This window comes from Scomber scombrus, chromosome 11, assembly GCF_963691925.1.
Source record: "Scomber scombrus chromosome 11, fScoSco1.1, whole genome shotgun sequence".
NCBI classification, from domain to species: domain Eukaryota; kingdom Metazoa; phylum Chordata; class Actinopteri; order Scombriformes; family Scombridae; genus Scomber; species Scomber scombrus.
Window position 1 is genome coordinate 465,875 of NC_084980.1, and position 15,874 is coordinate 481,748.

The 15,874-nt window shown below is 38.2% G+C and overlaps 2 protein-coding genes across 3 annotated transcripts in view; both read right to left on the reverse strand.

Moving 5' to 3' along the window:
- The window catches only part of LOC133990347 (tissue factor-like), a 78,290-nt gene extending 66,174 nt beyond the window's left edge, over positions 1-12,116 (reverse strand). For both annotated transcript variants that reach the window (XM_062428632.1, XM_062428631.1), the window contains exon 1: positions 11,982-12,116. In XM_062428632.1, the coding sequence (XP_062284616.1) occupies positions 11,982-12,048 (67 nt within the window). In that variant the 5' untranslated portion in view covers positions 12,049-12,116. The remainder of the gene's footprint in view (positions 1-11,981) is intronic.
- LOC133990351 (leukocyte cell-derived chemotaxin-2-like) overlaps positions 1-15,874 on the reverse strand; it is a 337,858-nt gene that overhangs the window by 184,881 nt on the left and 137,103 nt on the right. The gene's annotated exons all lie outside the window — the stretch shown is intronic.

The following is a 15,874-nucleotide window of genomic DNA, read 5'->3' on the forward strand; positions in this document are numbered from 1 at the left end:
TTTTTTTTAAATTCAGTGCAAGGCAGTAAATGTTTGTTAAAAACCTTCAACAAATTCAGAGTTGTACCAATGACACCTCAAATATGTGATGTTCAAAATGAAATAAAGTAATTTTATTTGAGAAAAATATAGTTTTCATGTGTGTACCACTGTTCAGAACTGTTATAACTAACCATGTGCTGTCTAGCATCTGTGAGATAGACTCAAAAATATATATAAAATTGTCACAACTGAAACAGTCACACCCGAAACATATGGTGAAATTTCGGGCTGTGACATGGTTGTTTTTGAAGTGACAAACGGGAACACTTCATGCATTAATTGTGGGATATAATTAAAAGTTTAGTGCAGTTATGCAAATCAAAAGTTCTTTAGTCTAAACTCCATGTAGTTCCAATTCTGTGAAGTGACATAGTTTGAATACCTGCTGAAATATAACTTCAAGGTGAAGTCCGCAATTCTAGTAGGAGGTTGTTGATTTGAGCTCAACAGCCAATCAAATGATCACCCCTCCATTCTGTGCTCCTGGAACAGTTTATGTTTCAGTCTGGGCTGCTTTTGTCATGTTTACAGAGCCAGGACTGTGTATGAACACCAGTGTTTCTGAGCACACACTAGAGCAGAGGTTCCCAACCTTTTTTGTCTTGTGTACCCCCTGAGCCTTTTTTTGTCATACCATGAGTACTCCCTCACTCATGCGTGTTGATGATTCTCCAAAAGTGGTCATATGGAACGTTACACAACTGATTATTAAATGAAAATCTTTTTATTTCATCTCCTTAATTTGAACATTTAATTTTCCAGAATTTTCTTCTTTTTAACTAAAATTAAACATAAAAATAAATAATATGTTTGCCTTGAAAATAAATAAGTAATATAAATAAACAGATAAGAAATCTAAATAAATAATAAACTTGCCTTTGTTATATAAAACTCTTAACATTTACCACAAAAAACTGAAACTCCGTTGAATAAGTCCCCTTTAAACAGGCATTTAATAAAAATCAGGAACAAAACCCCTGGTTGGAACCCACTGCACTAGAGGATCAGACTATCAGAAAAGTTTAACATCGGCCACGTTGTGTTTCCAGAAGATGAGCTGTGAATCAAACACTGAAAATATCATGCTTGTCTTTTACACTTAAAATGACTTACAATAAAATAATGTATCCATTAATCTGTTTATTATATGGATAATCTACTAAAAAAATAAACCTGAAAGCAGTGGCGGTTATAGCTTGAATGACGCCCTGGGCGAGGCCCCCCTCGAGCACCCCCCCCCCCCAGGAATTTTATTTAATATATATATTATATGTCCACAAGGACATCTAAAAATATGTTAAATATACAAAAAATGTACAAGATCTGTGGAAAAAAATAGAAACGAAATAAGAATGAAAGTAATATTTCTCAATTGCACAAATCCTTCATCAGAACAATGGAAAAACACACTTAAGAGAATCCAGTTATTACACTATTGCACTTACAACAGGAAACAGACTATTTAAAGTGCACAATCACCACCTCCAACATTGCTACAAGACAACGAACACAATTCTGCACAAACTATGACTGTATACGTTATCAGAACTTAGAGAACCCCAAGGACAATTTTTTAAATATTCTTGTAGGGGGGGTCACGTGGCAAGGAAGATGGCAGCGCAGTAGGAGAGCTCCCCACGACCATCAGCTAATTAAGTAAATTTGAAGACATACACTTCGTCCCTAATCTGAAAAGTGAGACCCTGTGTTCGGGAAAATAACTACTACTAGTTTCCGACCAGAAATTTGTACTTCCTCGGCGAAATGTCAAACAACAGCAAAGCTAACTTTTTAAAGGTGTGGCTACGAGAAGTAAGCTAGCCTCAAAAACTAGATCAACACGTGAACGCACCTCCACGTCGCCAACAGCGGCATGCGACAGCAACCGTACACCTGGAGAGTCTGACGAGAAAACGTGTTGGAGGAAATACGGAATATGAGTGCTACTCTTCAGCTGGTGGCGACGGATGTTGTCTCAATTAAGGAGACAACGAAAGAGCTTAAAGATGCGGTGCAGAGCATACAAGTGAGACTGGGAGAGGCAGAACAACGGATATCGGATGTGGAGGACGTAAACAAACAAATGGAGAAAAGTATGGAGAAATGTGACAAGAGACTGGAAACACTGTGGACGCGCGTGGAGGACCTGGAAAACCGCAGCAGGAGAAATAATGTAAGAATGGTGGGCTTGAAAGAGGGCAAGGAGGAGACGGGCAAAGTTATTCAATATGTGGAAAAGATCATCTCTCAGGGGCTCGGGCTGTCCGGCAGTGAGTTTGAAATTGAACGTGCCCACCGCTCTTTGGCGCCCATACCGGACCCGAACCATCCGCCCAGGACCATACTGATGCACTGTTGGAGTAAGGTAATTTTGATGATGGTTTGTGGGAGGCAGGAAAGGCTGTGCTGTCACGAGCTGACAGGATGCGCCTCACGGACACGGTTAATTTAGATCAGGTTAATCGGGGGGCGGGGTGGGGGTTAGTTAGAAGCACCGAGTTCTGGGTTGCTTTAACCGGGGTTATATTTGGGTTTTTCATGTTTTATCTCAGCACCAAGATAGTATATCTGAGAACACACAACGTTTTGAACAGCCTTTTGAATATGTGTTTAGTTATTATTGAAACCATGTTGAGAGAACTGAGGACTAAGAGCATTTACATGTTGAGAAATGATGGCTAACAGATACATTAATATAATATCGTGGAACATAAATGGATGTGGGAACCCCACTAAAAGGAGGAAGGTTTTGGCATATTTGAAATCTAAAAATACAGATATAGCATTTATTCAGGAGTCTCATATAATGGGAGATGAAGAGGCAGGAAAACTTAAAAGAGGCTGGGTGGGGAAGGTTTTTCATAGTTCATATTCTAGTAAACAGAATGGGGGGATGATACTCATTAATAAAACTTAAGCTGTATTATATTGAAACAACACAATGATAAGGAGGGTAGAATTATTTGTATTGAAGCCTTGATCAATGGAATTAGGACAGTATTATGTAACATATACGCCCCAAACAAGGAGGACCCTGATTTCTTCCATGAAGTTAATAGAGTGATAGGAGACATGCAGGGACGGGTCATACTGGCCGGGGATTTCAACCAGGTATTGGATGGACTACTTGATAAAAGTAAACCCAGTGGTAGATCTTCGCCCAGGGACAGAGCTGCGATTCATATGCTGGCAGAGGACCTGAGTTTGGTGGACATATGGAGATGGTAAATCCACGTGAGAGGGAGTATACCTTTTACTCCCACTGTCACAAATCCCATTCAAGGATTGATTTTTTTCTGATATCTGACTCATTAATAGACTCAATAGTAGAATGTGAGATAGGGGCTATTGCTCTTAGTGATCACGCCACAGTAGAGCTACATGTTGACCTGAACACAGATAAGGTGAAAAGAGGACGTTGGAGGCTTAACACTATGTGGCTACAGGATGTGTCATTTAGCAATACGTTATCAGAAGATATTAAATCTTTTTTTGAAATTAATATTGGTTCTACAGAAACAATTTCCTCAGTTTGGGAAGCATCGAAGGCTTATGTAAGAGGGAAAATTATTGCTCACGCCTCGAAAATGAAAAAGGAAAATATGAAGAAAGAAAAAACATTGGACAAAGAGATCCGAAAATTAGAGAAAGAATTGGCAAGTCACTATACAGACAATTTATACAAAACAATTTGTAATATGAAATATCAACTACATGATATATATATATATATAACAAAAAGGCGGAGTATGCCTTATTTAGGCTGAAAATTAATTTCTATGAGGGGGGCGAAAAGAATGGCAGAATATTAGCAATACAATTAAGACAACAGGACAATTCCAACAATATCCCAATGATTAAGAAGGATAATGGGGTAGTAACCTCATCAAAAGAAATTAATCAGGTTTTTAAACGTTTTTATGAAAATCTTTACACATCCTCCTGTGCTCCTAACCCAGGAGAAATAACAACTTTTCTTTCAGGTATCCATCTGCCTTCCATATCTAATGGGCAAAAAGACATGTTGGATGCTCCAATAACAGAGGAAGAGATTAGGGCTGCTATTTCATCCATGAAAACCGGGAGGTCATCTGGTTTGTATGGCTTCCCGGTTGAATATTATAAGAAATATATCGATATCTTGGCCCCTATATTGCATAAGGTGTACATGGAAGCATTTGAGAGGGGTTCGCTACCTGGTACGTTTAATGATGCTTTAATCTCTCTTATCCCGAAAAAGGACAGAGATACCTCTGATCCGTCTAATTTCAGGCCTGTGAGTCTACTTGGGGTGGATTGTAAGATTTTGACAAAGACATTGGCGTCACGTTTAGAGAAAATATTGCCAGACATTATACATGGGGATCAAGTAGGTTTTATTAAAAAAAGGTCCTTGGTGGATAACATGCGAAGGCTCATACATCTGATGCATATGAATCGATCTAACCCAGTACCAGTAGCATAGGGTGACCAGACGTCCCCGATTTCCGGGGACAGTCCCCGTTTTGAGTGACCTGTCCCCGTTCAAAGCTGTACCCGAAAATGTCCCCGATTTTGACACTGAATGGGTGCAAAATGCGCGCAGACTCAAACACCAGTTATTACGGTAGCCATTTAACGCATCGCCAGAGAAGACGTCGTATGACGTACAGACGTTATCAGGACGTACGACCAGACGCGTCAGCGTCAACAACAACAATCTAGAGGTGGCAAAAGGAAAGAAAAGAAGACCAGCGGTCATTAATGGTATGTTGTGTATGAACTTATTTATTTTGTGTGAATTGGCAGTAGATTTGGCTGTGTGTGTGTGTGTGTGTGTGTGTGCGTGAGTGAGAGTGAGAGAGAGAGAGAAGTGATGTAACGTTAAAGTAAGTTGTTTATCTGAATTGAAGACCTAACGTAACTTTATAAAAGTCAGTGGACGTTAACATTATGACAATGTTTTCATATCTGTCATTAGTGACGCTGTAACGTTAACATTAGCATGAGATTACCAGGTGATGACATTGTATGTGGCCCTGTTTTGGAAGAGGGGGAGGTGGAAGACTGCTTTGGTAACATATGATTTTCCTGTAGGCATAGGAACATGAGACTCTGTTAAAAATAATAAATTAATTAATAATAAATCAATGGTTGATAGTTGTGTGTGTTAGGCTAACTTCTGTATTTTGTGTCGGGCTGTGTGGGTAACTAATGACTGTAGTAGTTATAAATACAGACCATCTGATTAGCTGATGCCCTGAGTCATGTATAAAATTAATATACTCATATGTTTTGACTTGGTAATTATTATTAATAACATCTTGATGATATTTACTAGCTACTGGTCTGGCAGCTGTCTTTGCACATGACACTTAACTTTGGAAGAGAGATGTTTTTTCTAAAGTATTCTACATTTGTGTTTTTGACACTGCTGCGCGCTACTGATACATGATATTTGTGGGTGCTGATATTTTGATTTATTAACCAGGTCCTTTTGTGTGAAAAAGTACTTTTCCCCATTTTTTATTTCATGATGATAATATTTAATGATTTTTCACCGCCGCATTGAAAATGTCCCCGATTTTCATTTCAGAAATCTGGTCACCTCACAGTAGCAGCTTTTTCACTTGACGCTGAGAAGGCTTTTGACCGGGTGGAATGGGAGTTCCTCAGGTTGACGCTTTCAAAATTTGGGTTGGGTCCTGGCTTTTGTAACTGGGTGAAGATAATTTACTCTGGCCCGAGAGCAGCTGTTCTAACAAATGGGCTGATATCAGATTTTTTCTGTCTTTCCAGAGGGACGAGACAGGGGTGTTCTCTCTCCCCATTGCTCTTTACTATGGTACTTGAGCCATTAGCTGTAGCAATCAGAGCTGATGTGAGGATTAAGGGTGTGAGGGCAGGGGGTGGAGAGCACAAGCTATTTATGTATGCCGATGACATCTTAGCAGTGTTAGAAGATCCTGGGGAATCCCTGCCAGTGTTACTTGAATGTATTGAATCGTATTCTAGATTATCAGGTTACAAAATAAATTGGAATAAATCCGAATGTAGGCCAATATCACATACATGTCACTCTGGGGTTATCACTTCATATGGCTTTAAGTTTCTACCTTCAGATATGAAATATCTAGGCATTCAACTAAACCCTAATCTTGATGAAATAATGCTCTCAAATATGGAACCACTCCTCCAGAAAATAAAAATGAACCTGGATAAATGGGGGAAATTGAAGCTCACATTATCGGGAAAAATTAATGTAATTAAAATGGTGGTTGCACCACAATTCAATTATGTTTCCATGATGTTACCAGTCAATATAGCACCAGTTGTTTAAACATTATGATAGAATCATTAAAGATTTTTTATGGGATAAAAAGAGACCAAGGATTAATATAAAGAAGATGTGGTCGCCTAGGGAGATAGGAGGTATGGGTCTACCCAATGTAAGATTATATAATATATCATTTGAAATGTCTAGATTGATAAAACATTGGAAGGGGATAGATCAGGAACTGAGTTGGATCAAAATTGAAAGGGAACTAACTAGCCCATTTGAACCTCTGGAGGTTCTCTCACATGGTGTAACAACTTCTGGACATAGTTATTTTTCAAACCCAGTGTTGTCCTATTCTAAAACAGTTTGGAGAGAAATTCATAAAATGTATAGTATCTCCCACTTGAGACAACCTTACGCCTCTCTATGGCATAATCCGGCCATCCGTATTGGGAAGAAATCTGTTTATTGGAATCAATGGCTTGTAAGGGGGATACGCAAACTGAGGGACCTGTGTGTGGATGGAGTATTAATGTCGTTTACTGATATTATGCAAAAATATAATCTGGAATATAAAGGTAATTTTTGGAAGTACTTGCAAATGAGGGACTGTATCACAAAGGGTAAATTTAGTCACAATAAGAATACATTGATGGAAGTTTTGGACCTACCCAGTATTACACACAGAACAGCCATATTTTACAAAACATTTAATGGTTTACGAGGAGATGCATGTCAAACTCTTAGGATCATTTGGCAGACAGACCTAGGGTGTGATTTAAGTGAGCAGGACTGGTTAAATATATTATCAAACACAGGGAAACAAATGAGAGAGGCGAAAGGGAAATTTATTCAGTATAAGATAATCCATAGATTTTATTTTACTCCTTCAAAGCTACATCGAATGGGCTTAATAGGAAATAATTTATGTTGGAAATGTCAGAGTGAAATAGGGACTTTTTTACATGTGATTTGGGGATGTAAACTAGTGTACCCGTTTTGGGAGAAGGTACTGAGCCATGTCAGTAAGTGGCTGGGTGTGGCGGTACCTGCATCACCAAGATTGTGTCTGTTAGGGGACCAAACAGAAATGCTAAATATACCTAAATATGAAAGAGGGGTTTTAAAAGTTGGAATGGTAACAGCTGCTCGAACAATCCTCAGAGTATGGAAGAGTACAGTCGCCCCAGATGTTAAAAAGTGGATGGAAATGATGTCAGATTGAAATTGTAATGTTTATTATTATTATTATTATTCCGACATTTCGTGCCCTGATTTCGCCCCTTTCCCAAATGCGAAAATGCTTATACTTTTGCACGGACGTCCGGCCTCATCCGAAATTCGATATTTTTGGGTGGTCGCACATGGTCGACGCAGAATGGCGGAATAGCGCCCCCTACAAAGTCCAAAAATGCCCATAAGGAATTTTGCTAACTTTGTCCTATGCTCACAAAATTCGGTACACATATGTATTATACCCACATATGCAAAAAAGCCTCTTGACCTCATGACCTCAACCCAACATGAAGTCGGCCATTTTGGTTTTGATTTTTCCCGCCTAAAATTAACTCCTCCCACAGCGTTCGCCCGATCAAGTTCAAATTAGGTACGCAACATCTCCAGACCTAGCTGAGCTTAAGTTGTGCTCTGCGCATCCGTAGGTCAAAGGGCGTGTCTGCCAGGGCTCAACTAACTTTGGCGTGCTCGCCATGTACATACGAGTGGCTCTCACGCCCACATACTTCATCCAATCAGCTTCAAACTTGCTGGACATGATGATGGCTCCGCCCTGAACGTCACGATATATTAACTTCCCACGTAACTCATAGCGCCCCCCGGTGGTAACAGGAAGTTAACCAAGATTCATTAAAATTACATACTTTGCCCCATCAACTTCATTCAGAACCAGTTGGTGAAGCTACATTATGAAGACTGTGAAGCTACGAGTAATGGCGTCCGTGTGGCGACGCGGCGACCATCAATTCCTCGCCATGAAAATACGTTTGGCTTTTTGATGGCTTTATTGAACTCGTATCATCATGAAAATTGGTACACAGGTCCAGGGTGCCGACCTCAACGTCTCCATTCGCTCATAGGCGATCTCACTCGTGTCGCCCCCTAGTGGAAACAGGAAGTGCCATATTTTACATCATCATTGTCCGATTTCCACAAAACTTCACATGTGTAATAAATGTCCCACCCTGAACGCAACCGCTTGTGTTTTGTTACACTCTACTGCCCCTGGTGGATGAACCATCAACCTCTCATAACTCCTTCATGCTTTGTCCAATTCACTCCAAACTTCACATGACTGATGAGTGGCCGCCCTGAACACACCAGACCACACCAGACCATATGTGTAACTACCTGTGACTGCCCCCTACTGGATGAACGAAACATTGCATTTTTGGCCTCCTTCCAGGTATTTTCTCACTTTCTGCTTCACGCCACAGCCCCGCCATGCCTCAGGCCCCGCGGTGGCATGGGTGAGCGAGGGCCCGCCATCTACGCTTGCGGCTTTAATTATTATTATTATTGGGGGTTTTTTGGAAGGTTTTTTTTTTTTTTGGAGGAAATATCGATGTGCAGAAGATCTTTGTGTGCATGTCTGTAAGCTGGTTATACTGTCTGTTGATGTTGGTGTCTGTTTGTTTTGTTTTCTAGTTTGAATGTATGTTTAGGTGTGTATTAAACCTTTAAATAAAATAAATAAATCCATAAATAAACACTATATACATATATATGCCAAAAATATATACAATCAGAAATGTAAGAAGAGCAGAAAGCAACAATAATAATATAATACAAATAAGATAGAGAATAAACATTCTTAATAGCACAAATCCTTCTTACACAAATGGGAAAACACACTGAAGAGAATCTAATTATTACACTATTGCACTTAGAACAGCAAACACACTGTTTAAATGGTACAACAGCCAACTAAAACCTGACTCTTCTGGCCTTCCTTGATGCAAAATTGTCAATGATGTCATCATATGAAATCTGCTCCCCTATTTCATGATTGATACTAAGACTAGACCAATTCACCTTGGAGGTGCACAGATTCATTTTGTAGTAACTTTTTATTTTTAGCCATTTCACACAACCCAGAAAAATAAAAATGTGCATGAACTATAGGCCTGTATTTATAATACTATGAATGAAATGTGCGTTATTTGGGAGAAAGTCGAGGTGTGACTGACTTTAGCCCACTAATTCCATTAGAGTATTGCTCTATCAAGTGGATCCCCCGTTCCCCCTGCCTGTTCCAGTAGGGAGACCCAGAGGTGACCTGCCCCCCTCTCCCCTTCTCTCACAGCTTCTGTGCGCGCAGCACCATCTCAGCAAGCATGGGCGCGTGCACAACAGAGTGATAGATTGACTTGACGTGCAAATACGCCTCGCAGTGTAAAGGATTTTAAAAAAAATACAATTTCTGGCCTTTATTTGAGAGACAGGAAATTACGGGAGAGAGAGGGGTGTGTGACATGCAGAAAGGCCCACTGGCCGGGACCCGAACCGGGTCCACTGCATATGGCATGCGCTCTCAACCACTCGACCACCTGCGCAGTGATCACCAGGATTTTTGTCAAGCTCTTGCTGCGCCCCCCATGAGTCATGACAAAATGCTGGGGGACCGCTACTGCCTGAAAGGGATTCTGAAACTGTCCAAATTTTTTTATGTAGAATAATCAATGTGTGGGTACACCCCTCCTCACTTACACCCTCCTCAAGACCCAAACTATCCATTAGAACATCAGTGAGGTGTAATCTGAAATCTAAGTATAATTACTAAGGCCGGGACTCGATTAAAAAAAATAATTAATCTAATTAATTAGAGGCTTTATAATTAATTAATCGAAATTAATCGTATTTTAACCGCATATAAATATTTGACCTGAGAACAGTGAGAAGTAATTTTTTTCACATGGATTTTTAGTATCATTGAATAATGACTGAATACATAAGCTTAAGCAACACAAATATTGTTTATTTTTGTTCAAGTCCAACAGACCAGTGCAATTTTTGCCATTAAGTGTAGCAATAGCATATTTAGAAATATAGTACATTACTAGCTACCACACTAGCGTCCGTGCTAGCTGCTATATGTTTTGCATTGAGGTGATACTTGAGGCTCGATGTGCTGCGGTGATATGCGAATTCCTTGTTGCATAGCTTGCACACAACCATGCTCTTATCCACACTCCCATCCACAGGTCCAACCAAAGCGGTCTCATCAGCTACTTTCATGTTCACTGTGGTTTGTTGTTGTCTGAACTACGCTTGTTAGAAAGCCCACATTGTTTTGAGTGATATTTACCTGTTTATAGTCTGTTTGCATTATAGGTTTCATTTGTCCTACGTTATTGAATGCAGCTGAGTTTTACCGACGTTCTTGAACGCACCACACCTGTGCAATTCTCCTTCTCCATGCTCTAGACTCTAGAGCATGGAGTCTAGAGAGCTGACGTTTTTTCCTTTGCCTTTTTGCATCTTGCATCCTTATTGCCCTGATTTCCTGCTGTGTGTGAATGTATAAGGACCACAGCTGTAATAAAGCTGATAACTCCGTACATCTGTATCCGTGTTCTTTAATCGGGACACACTCACCATACCTTGCCACTCTAAACCAGTTAACTTCCTGGAGACCCCCACTATCTCCTTTTTAACGCTAGTTGGTGCTCCAGTATAATCGGTCCGCCTGAAACTCATCCAGTTAGAAACGTTCCGCGGTGCAAAAATAAGTGTGATTAAAATGCGTCCATTTTTTAACGCGGTAATTATTGTGTAATTAATTCATCTTAATTAACGCGTTAAAGTCCCGGCCCTAATAATTACATATTCTTTTGAGATATTTACTGTAAGATGTGTGTCTGCTATACTTGCAGGCTGTATATTTGCAACATTTATTAGTTACTATTCATCATTTTTATTAAAATTACATGGTCTGTCACCACCGAAACATGGGATGTTTTGTCAAAAATAAAGTACATTGAGTTATCAACTAAGATATTATGGTAGGGTTTGGTGTATTAAAACTAATGGATCCTGAAGTTTGAAATCAGTATGATCAACTTTATGCTCTTTACAAAGAAAAAACATAATAAATCCAATGAATTAAAAAAATTACATTCAAAATATTGTTAAAATAATAATTATTGTTTGACCTCTGAAACCTTTTAATAAAATTGCAAAAATTGACATTAATAAGATAAATGTTGATGTTTCCAACCCTGACTTTGCACCAATTTGGTAGAATGGCCCATATATGTACATTTATTTTTAAAAATCTAAACTGTATGTATCAGTCAGATTCCTTACCTGTAACATTTAATAGATTTTTCATTTAATAGACAAACATGAAAATGAATAGCATCTTCTCTCTATCTAATTCTATGAAAACTTTACAGAGTGGGGTGTGTGGACAGAATTCATCGACATTGTATTGAGGTGGAGACAAAAATCTCAAAACCTGGACAAATAAAATTAAACCCTGCAGCATGTTAAGGCAGAGCTGTCTGCCTTTTCTTACACAGGCCTGAAATACTGTCATATTATCATAACCAGTGGTGGAAGAAGTATTCAGATCCTTTACTTAAGTAAAAATAGAAATACAGATTCCATCACAAGCAACAAAAGAATGAAAACTATTAGTCTATCTATTGTATGTTTTTACCTGCAGTAGTTATAATCCAAGCAGACAAGCAGACTCCCAAGTAAAATGCAGTTTTCAGAGACCCCATGTTAGTAGAAAGCCAAAATCCTTTCTGCTTGCTGTAGATAAGATTTTTCTCTGGGTTTAGGCTGCAGTTTCTGTTCAACAGGACAAAGAGTGTGAGAGCTGCAGATGGGGAACTGGGGGTTACGCCTGTGTTCCGCTGGCTGATCCCTCCCACATGCCTGCCTGGAAGGTTCCACAACAATTTGCTCATCTTGAACTCTGCCTTCCACCAAAACATGGATTAAGACTGTCTATGGGCCAACACCACACTCCCCTTTAAAACTTGGAATGTTTCCTTCTATAACTGCCCAGTGTTAGACAGAAACATGAGTCATTACTTAGAAATAGTTACACCCACCCTGACAGGAACCAAATAGTGGAGTCTTTCTGGGAATGAGATTCTCAGCATCAAGATGTTCACTGACTCAACTGTGTTTTTGTGAAAAGCAAACAGTTTGATGTCCTGTTGTCTTGGTGGCAATGGGCATCATTCCAAGTGGTCAAGTTCAAATTCTGTAGCTCAACAGGGAACCTTTTCATCACTTTCCAATCTCACACACAACACTGGTGAAAGTGTTGTCACATTTTAATCGAATGAGGATAATACTTTGGAGAATGTCATTTACAGCAATATATGTACACATATGTCAACGATTTGGTGCAAGCTGCAGTCACCCAACAAAAAAACAAATTTAAAAAGCATTTAAGTATACCAATCTTAAATGTTTACAAAGAGCCTGCTATTATGTATTGAAACCCAAAATAATAGTTGAGATAGCCGTAAGTTTAATATATATAAAATCATCATTTTTAGGGTACTTTCTTTTTTTTCTTAAAAAAAAAACACAACATGATTTAATCACGATCATCATGGAAACATGAAATTATATTGTACAAAATACATGTTACACTAGTGAATGTAACAGATAGCCAATTTCCATTTTTTTCCAATGATGCCTGTACACAGTGTAATTCCCATGCTCTGTCTTCTGTCAGTTAGTCCCCTGAGAGAGAGGAGAAAAAAAAAAAAAAGCTAAAGAATGTGGGACTGGAGAAAAGTAAAAACTCGAGATCACAGCTAAAGCAGGGTTTTTTGAATGAATGTGGGAAAGAGAGATACCAGTATTTTTAAAGTAATGGCATTTGGCTCCATCACAGTACAGCCGTAAATGTTTGAGGCTTGTTTAGACAGATATCAAGGCATTGAGCAACTATGGGAACATTGCAGAGTTTGAGCATGTGGCAACCCTCTGGTAGTAATTACAAACCATCTGACTAGAGGACACACATGATCATGTAAGACCACTCCCCTCCATATACACAGACTCTCAGAGAAACACACAGACATCCACAGAGAGCAACTGAGAAAGTAAGTTTGTATAACGCAAACCTGCTTCCTAAAAAATTACATTCATATGCAACTAATTTGCATTTACAAATATGTTTTGCATTACAAATAATGCTGCCCAGATCATGTTTTTAACAACATAATGAGAAAATGTTTTGAGCCTACAAATCTTCATTGTTTGAAGTACAGTGTTTACATTGAATCAACAAATCCTCCAAATGACTAAGGAGTGCATGGAATGACCATGTGACTCTAGAATGACACACAGGAGAAGTTTTAAAATCTGGCTTTAGGAGGATTGGGAGTAATCAGCAGGATAATATCATTTGTCTGTGCTTTCTAAAACCATTACAAACTTCTGTTAAATTTTTTTTAATGATATAACAAGGCTATGGTTAAGGTTAAGGTTATAGAAACACTTGGTGTTGGTTACAACTTCCTCAAAGTTAGGCCACCTTCATTTTCATGGCTGCAGTAATAAGCACAGGGTTAAAGTTAAGGGACAGTTTTTTAAAAACAGCAAACAGCAAAACTGTTTGCTGTTGAAAATGTGACACTCACAGCTGTAAACTGGAAACGAACAAGCAGTCTCCTGCTGCAAAGTCCAATGTTGGGTTTACTGTCATGTCAACAGTGAAAACCGCGATAAATTGACAGTCAATTAGTTTTTAAATGTCGGCTTCGATTATATTTCTATTACTTGCCCAGCCATAGTGCTTTGTATAGTATTGTTTATTTCCATAAACATATATCTTTACTTTTTTTGTAGGTGCAGTGCGATTCCTGCAGTAATGGGCACATGATTTTATTTTTTTATTAACGTGTCATGCACCAGAAGTGCCCAACCCCACCAAACAAAAGAAGAAAGGAACACATAATATATTAATATATTAATTGTTTTATACTTTTATTTAAAAAAAAAAATCTCTAATATTATTTTATTTTTATTTTCCTATTTTGTCTTGTTGTTTTTTTTATCTTCTGTAACTGGCATTTTGTTGTTGTTTGTGTCTTTACTTTTATTTATTATTATTATTATTATTATTATTATTATTATTATAGGTATTGTTATTATTATTATTATTATTATTTTATACATATCAATCCAAATGTTCATCTGAAGTTTTACAAATCTGTCTATCTATCTCTATCAATCTATGTTTGAAAAATTGAATTAAAATAAATCTCTAATATTATTTTAATTTTATTTTCCTATTTTGTCTTGTTGTTTTTTTATCTTCTGTAACTGGCATTTTGTTGTTGTTTATGTCTTAACTTTTATTTATTTATTATTATTATTATAGGTATTGTTATTATTAATATTATTATTATTATTATTTTATACATATCAATCCAAATGTTCATCTGAAGTTTTACAAATCTGTCTATCTATCTCTATCAATCTATGTTTGAAAAATTGAATTAAAATAAATCATTTAAAAAAATGAAAACTGTGAAGAACTGCTGGAGCCCTGGATTCTGGATGTAGTATGTGGTTTAGCAAATTGGTATTTTATGAATGCATTGAGTAGCGGGAGCATTATTTGATTGGATTTTGTTGGACTATCAAAATATGCTACCCCTGAAATATTAATTAAAAAATGTTAAAGAGATATGTCTAAATAGATAGATAGATAGATAGATAGATAGATAGATAGATAGATAGATAGATAGATAGATAGATAGATGTAAACTTTATTGATCCCCTTGGGGAAATTTAGGGTCCAGCAGCTTAATACACAAAGACATCAAAGAACAATATACTAAAACATTAAATACTAAATACTAAATAAGAAGAAAAACTAAATACAAAATAGTAAAAACTAAAATACTAAAATAAGAACAACAAGGTCTGAGGATGAGGCTGTGTGATAAAGTGCAGAAATAAAATAAAAGTAAAAATAAAAATAAACCTAAAAATAAAGTGCAATATACAATTTAAAGTGAATTTAGTGAATATACTTTTTACTACATTCACGTACGGTCTTGTACGGTCTCCAGCTGATCGTGCTATTCTGCTGGATGATGGTGTTGTGAAGTGGATGACCTTCATTGTCCATGATGGTGAGCAGTTTGTTCAGGGTCCTTTTGTCTGTTACTGAAGTGAAGCTCTCCAGTTCAGCTCCCACAACAGAGCCAGCTTTCTTTACCAGCCTATCCAGTCGCCCGGCATCCCTCTTATTAGTGCTTCCTCCCCAGTACACCACCGCATAGAAGAGGACGCTGGCGACCACAGAATGGTAAAACATCCCGAGGAGTTTGCTGCATACATTGAAGGACCGCAGCCTCGTCAGGAAGTACAGCCGGCTCTGTCCTTTTTTGTAGATGGCGTCAGTATTGGCTGACATGTCAAGTTTATTGTCCAGATGTACCCCCAGGTACTTATATGTGCTTACCACCTCCACATTGACTCCCTCAATGGAGACTGGTAGCAGCGCGGGCTTAGACCTACGGAAATACACCACCATCTCCTTGGTCTTAGCAGTGTTAAGTTGTAGGT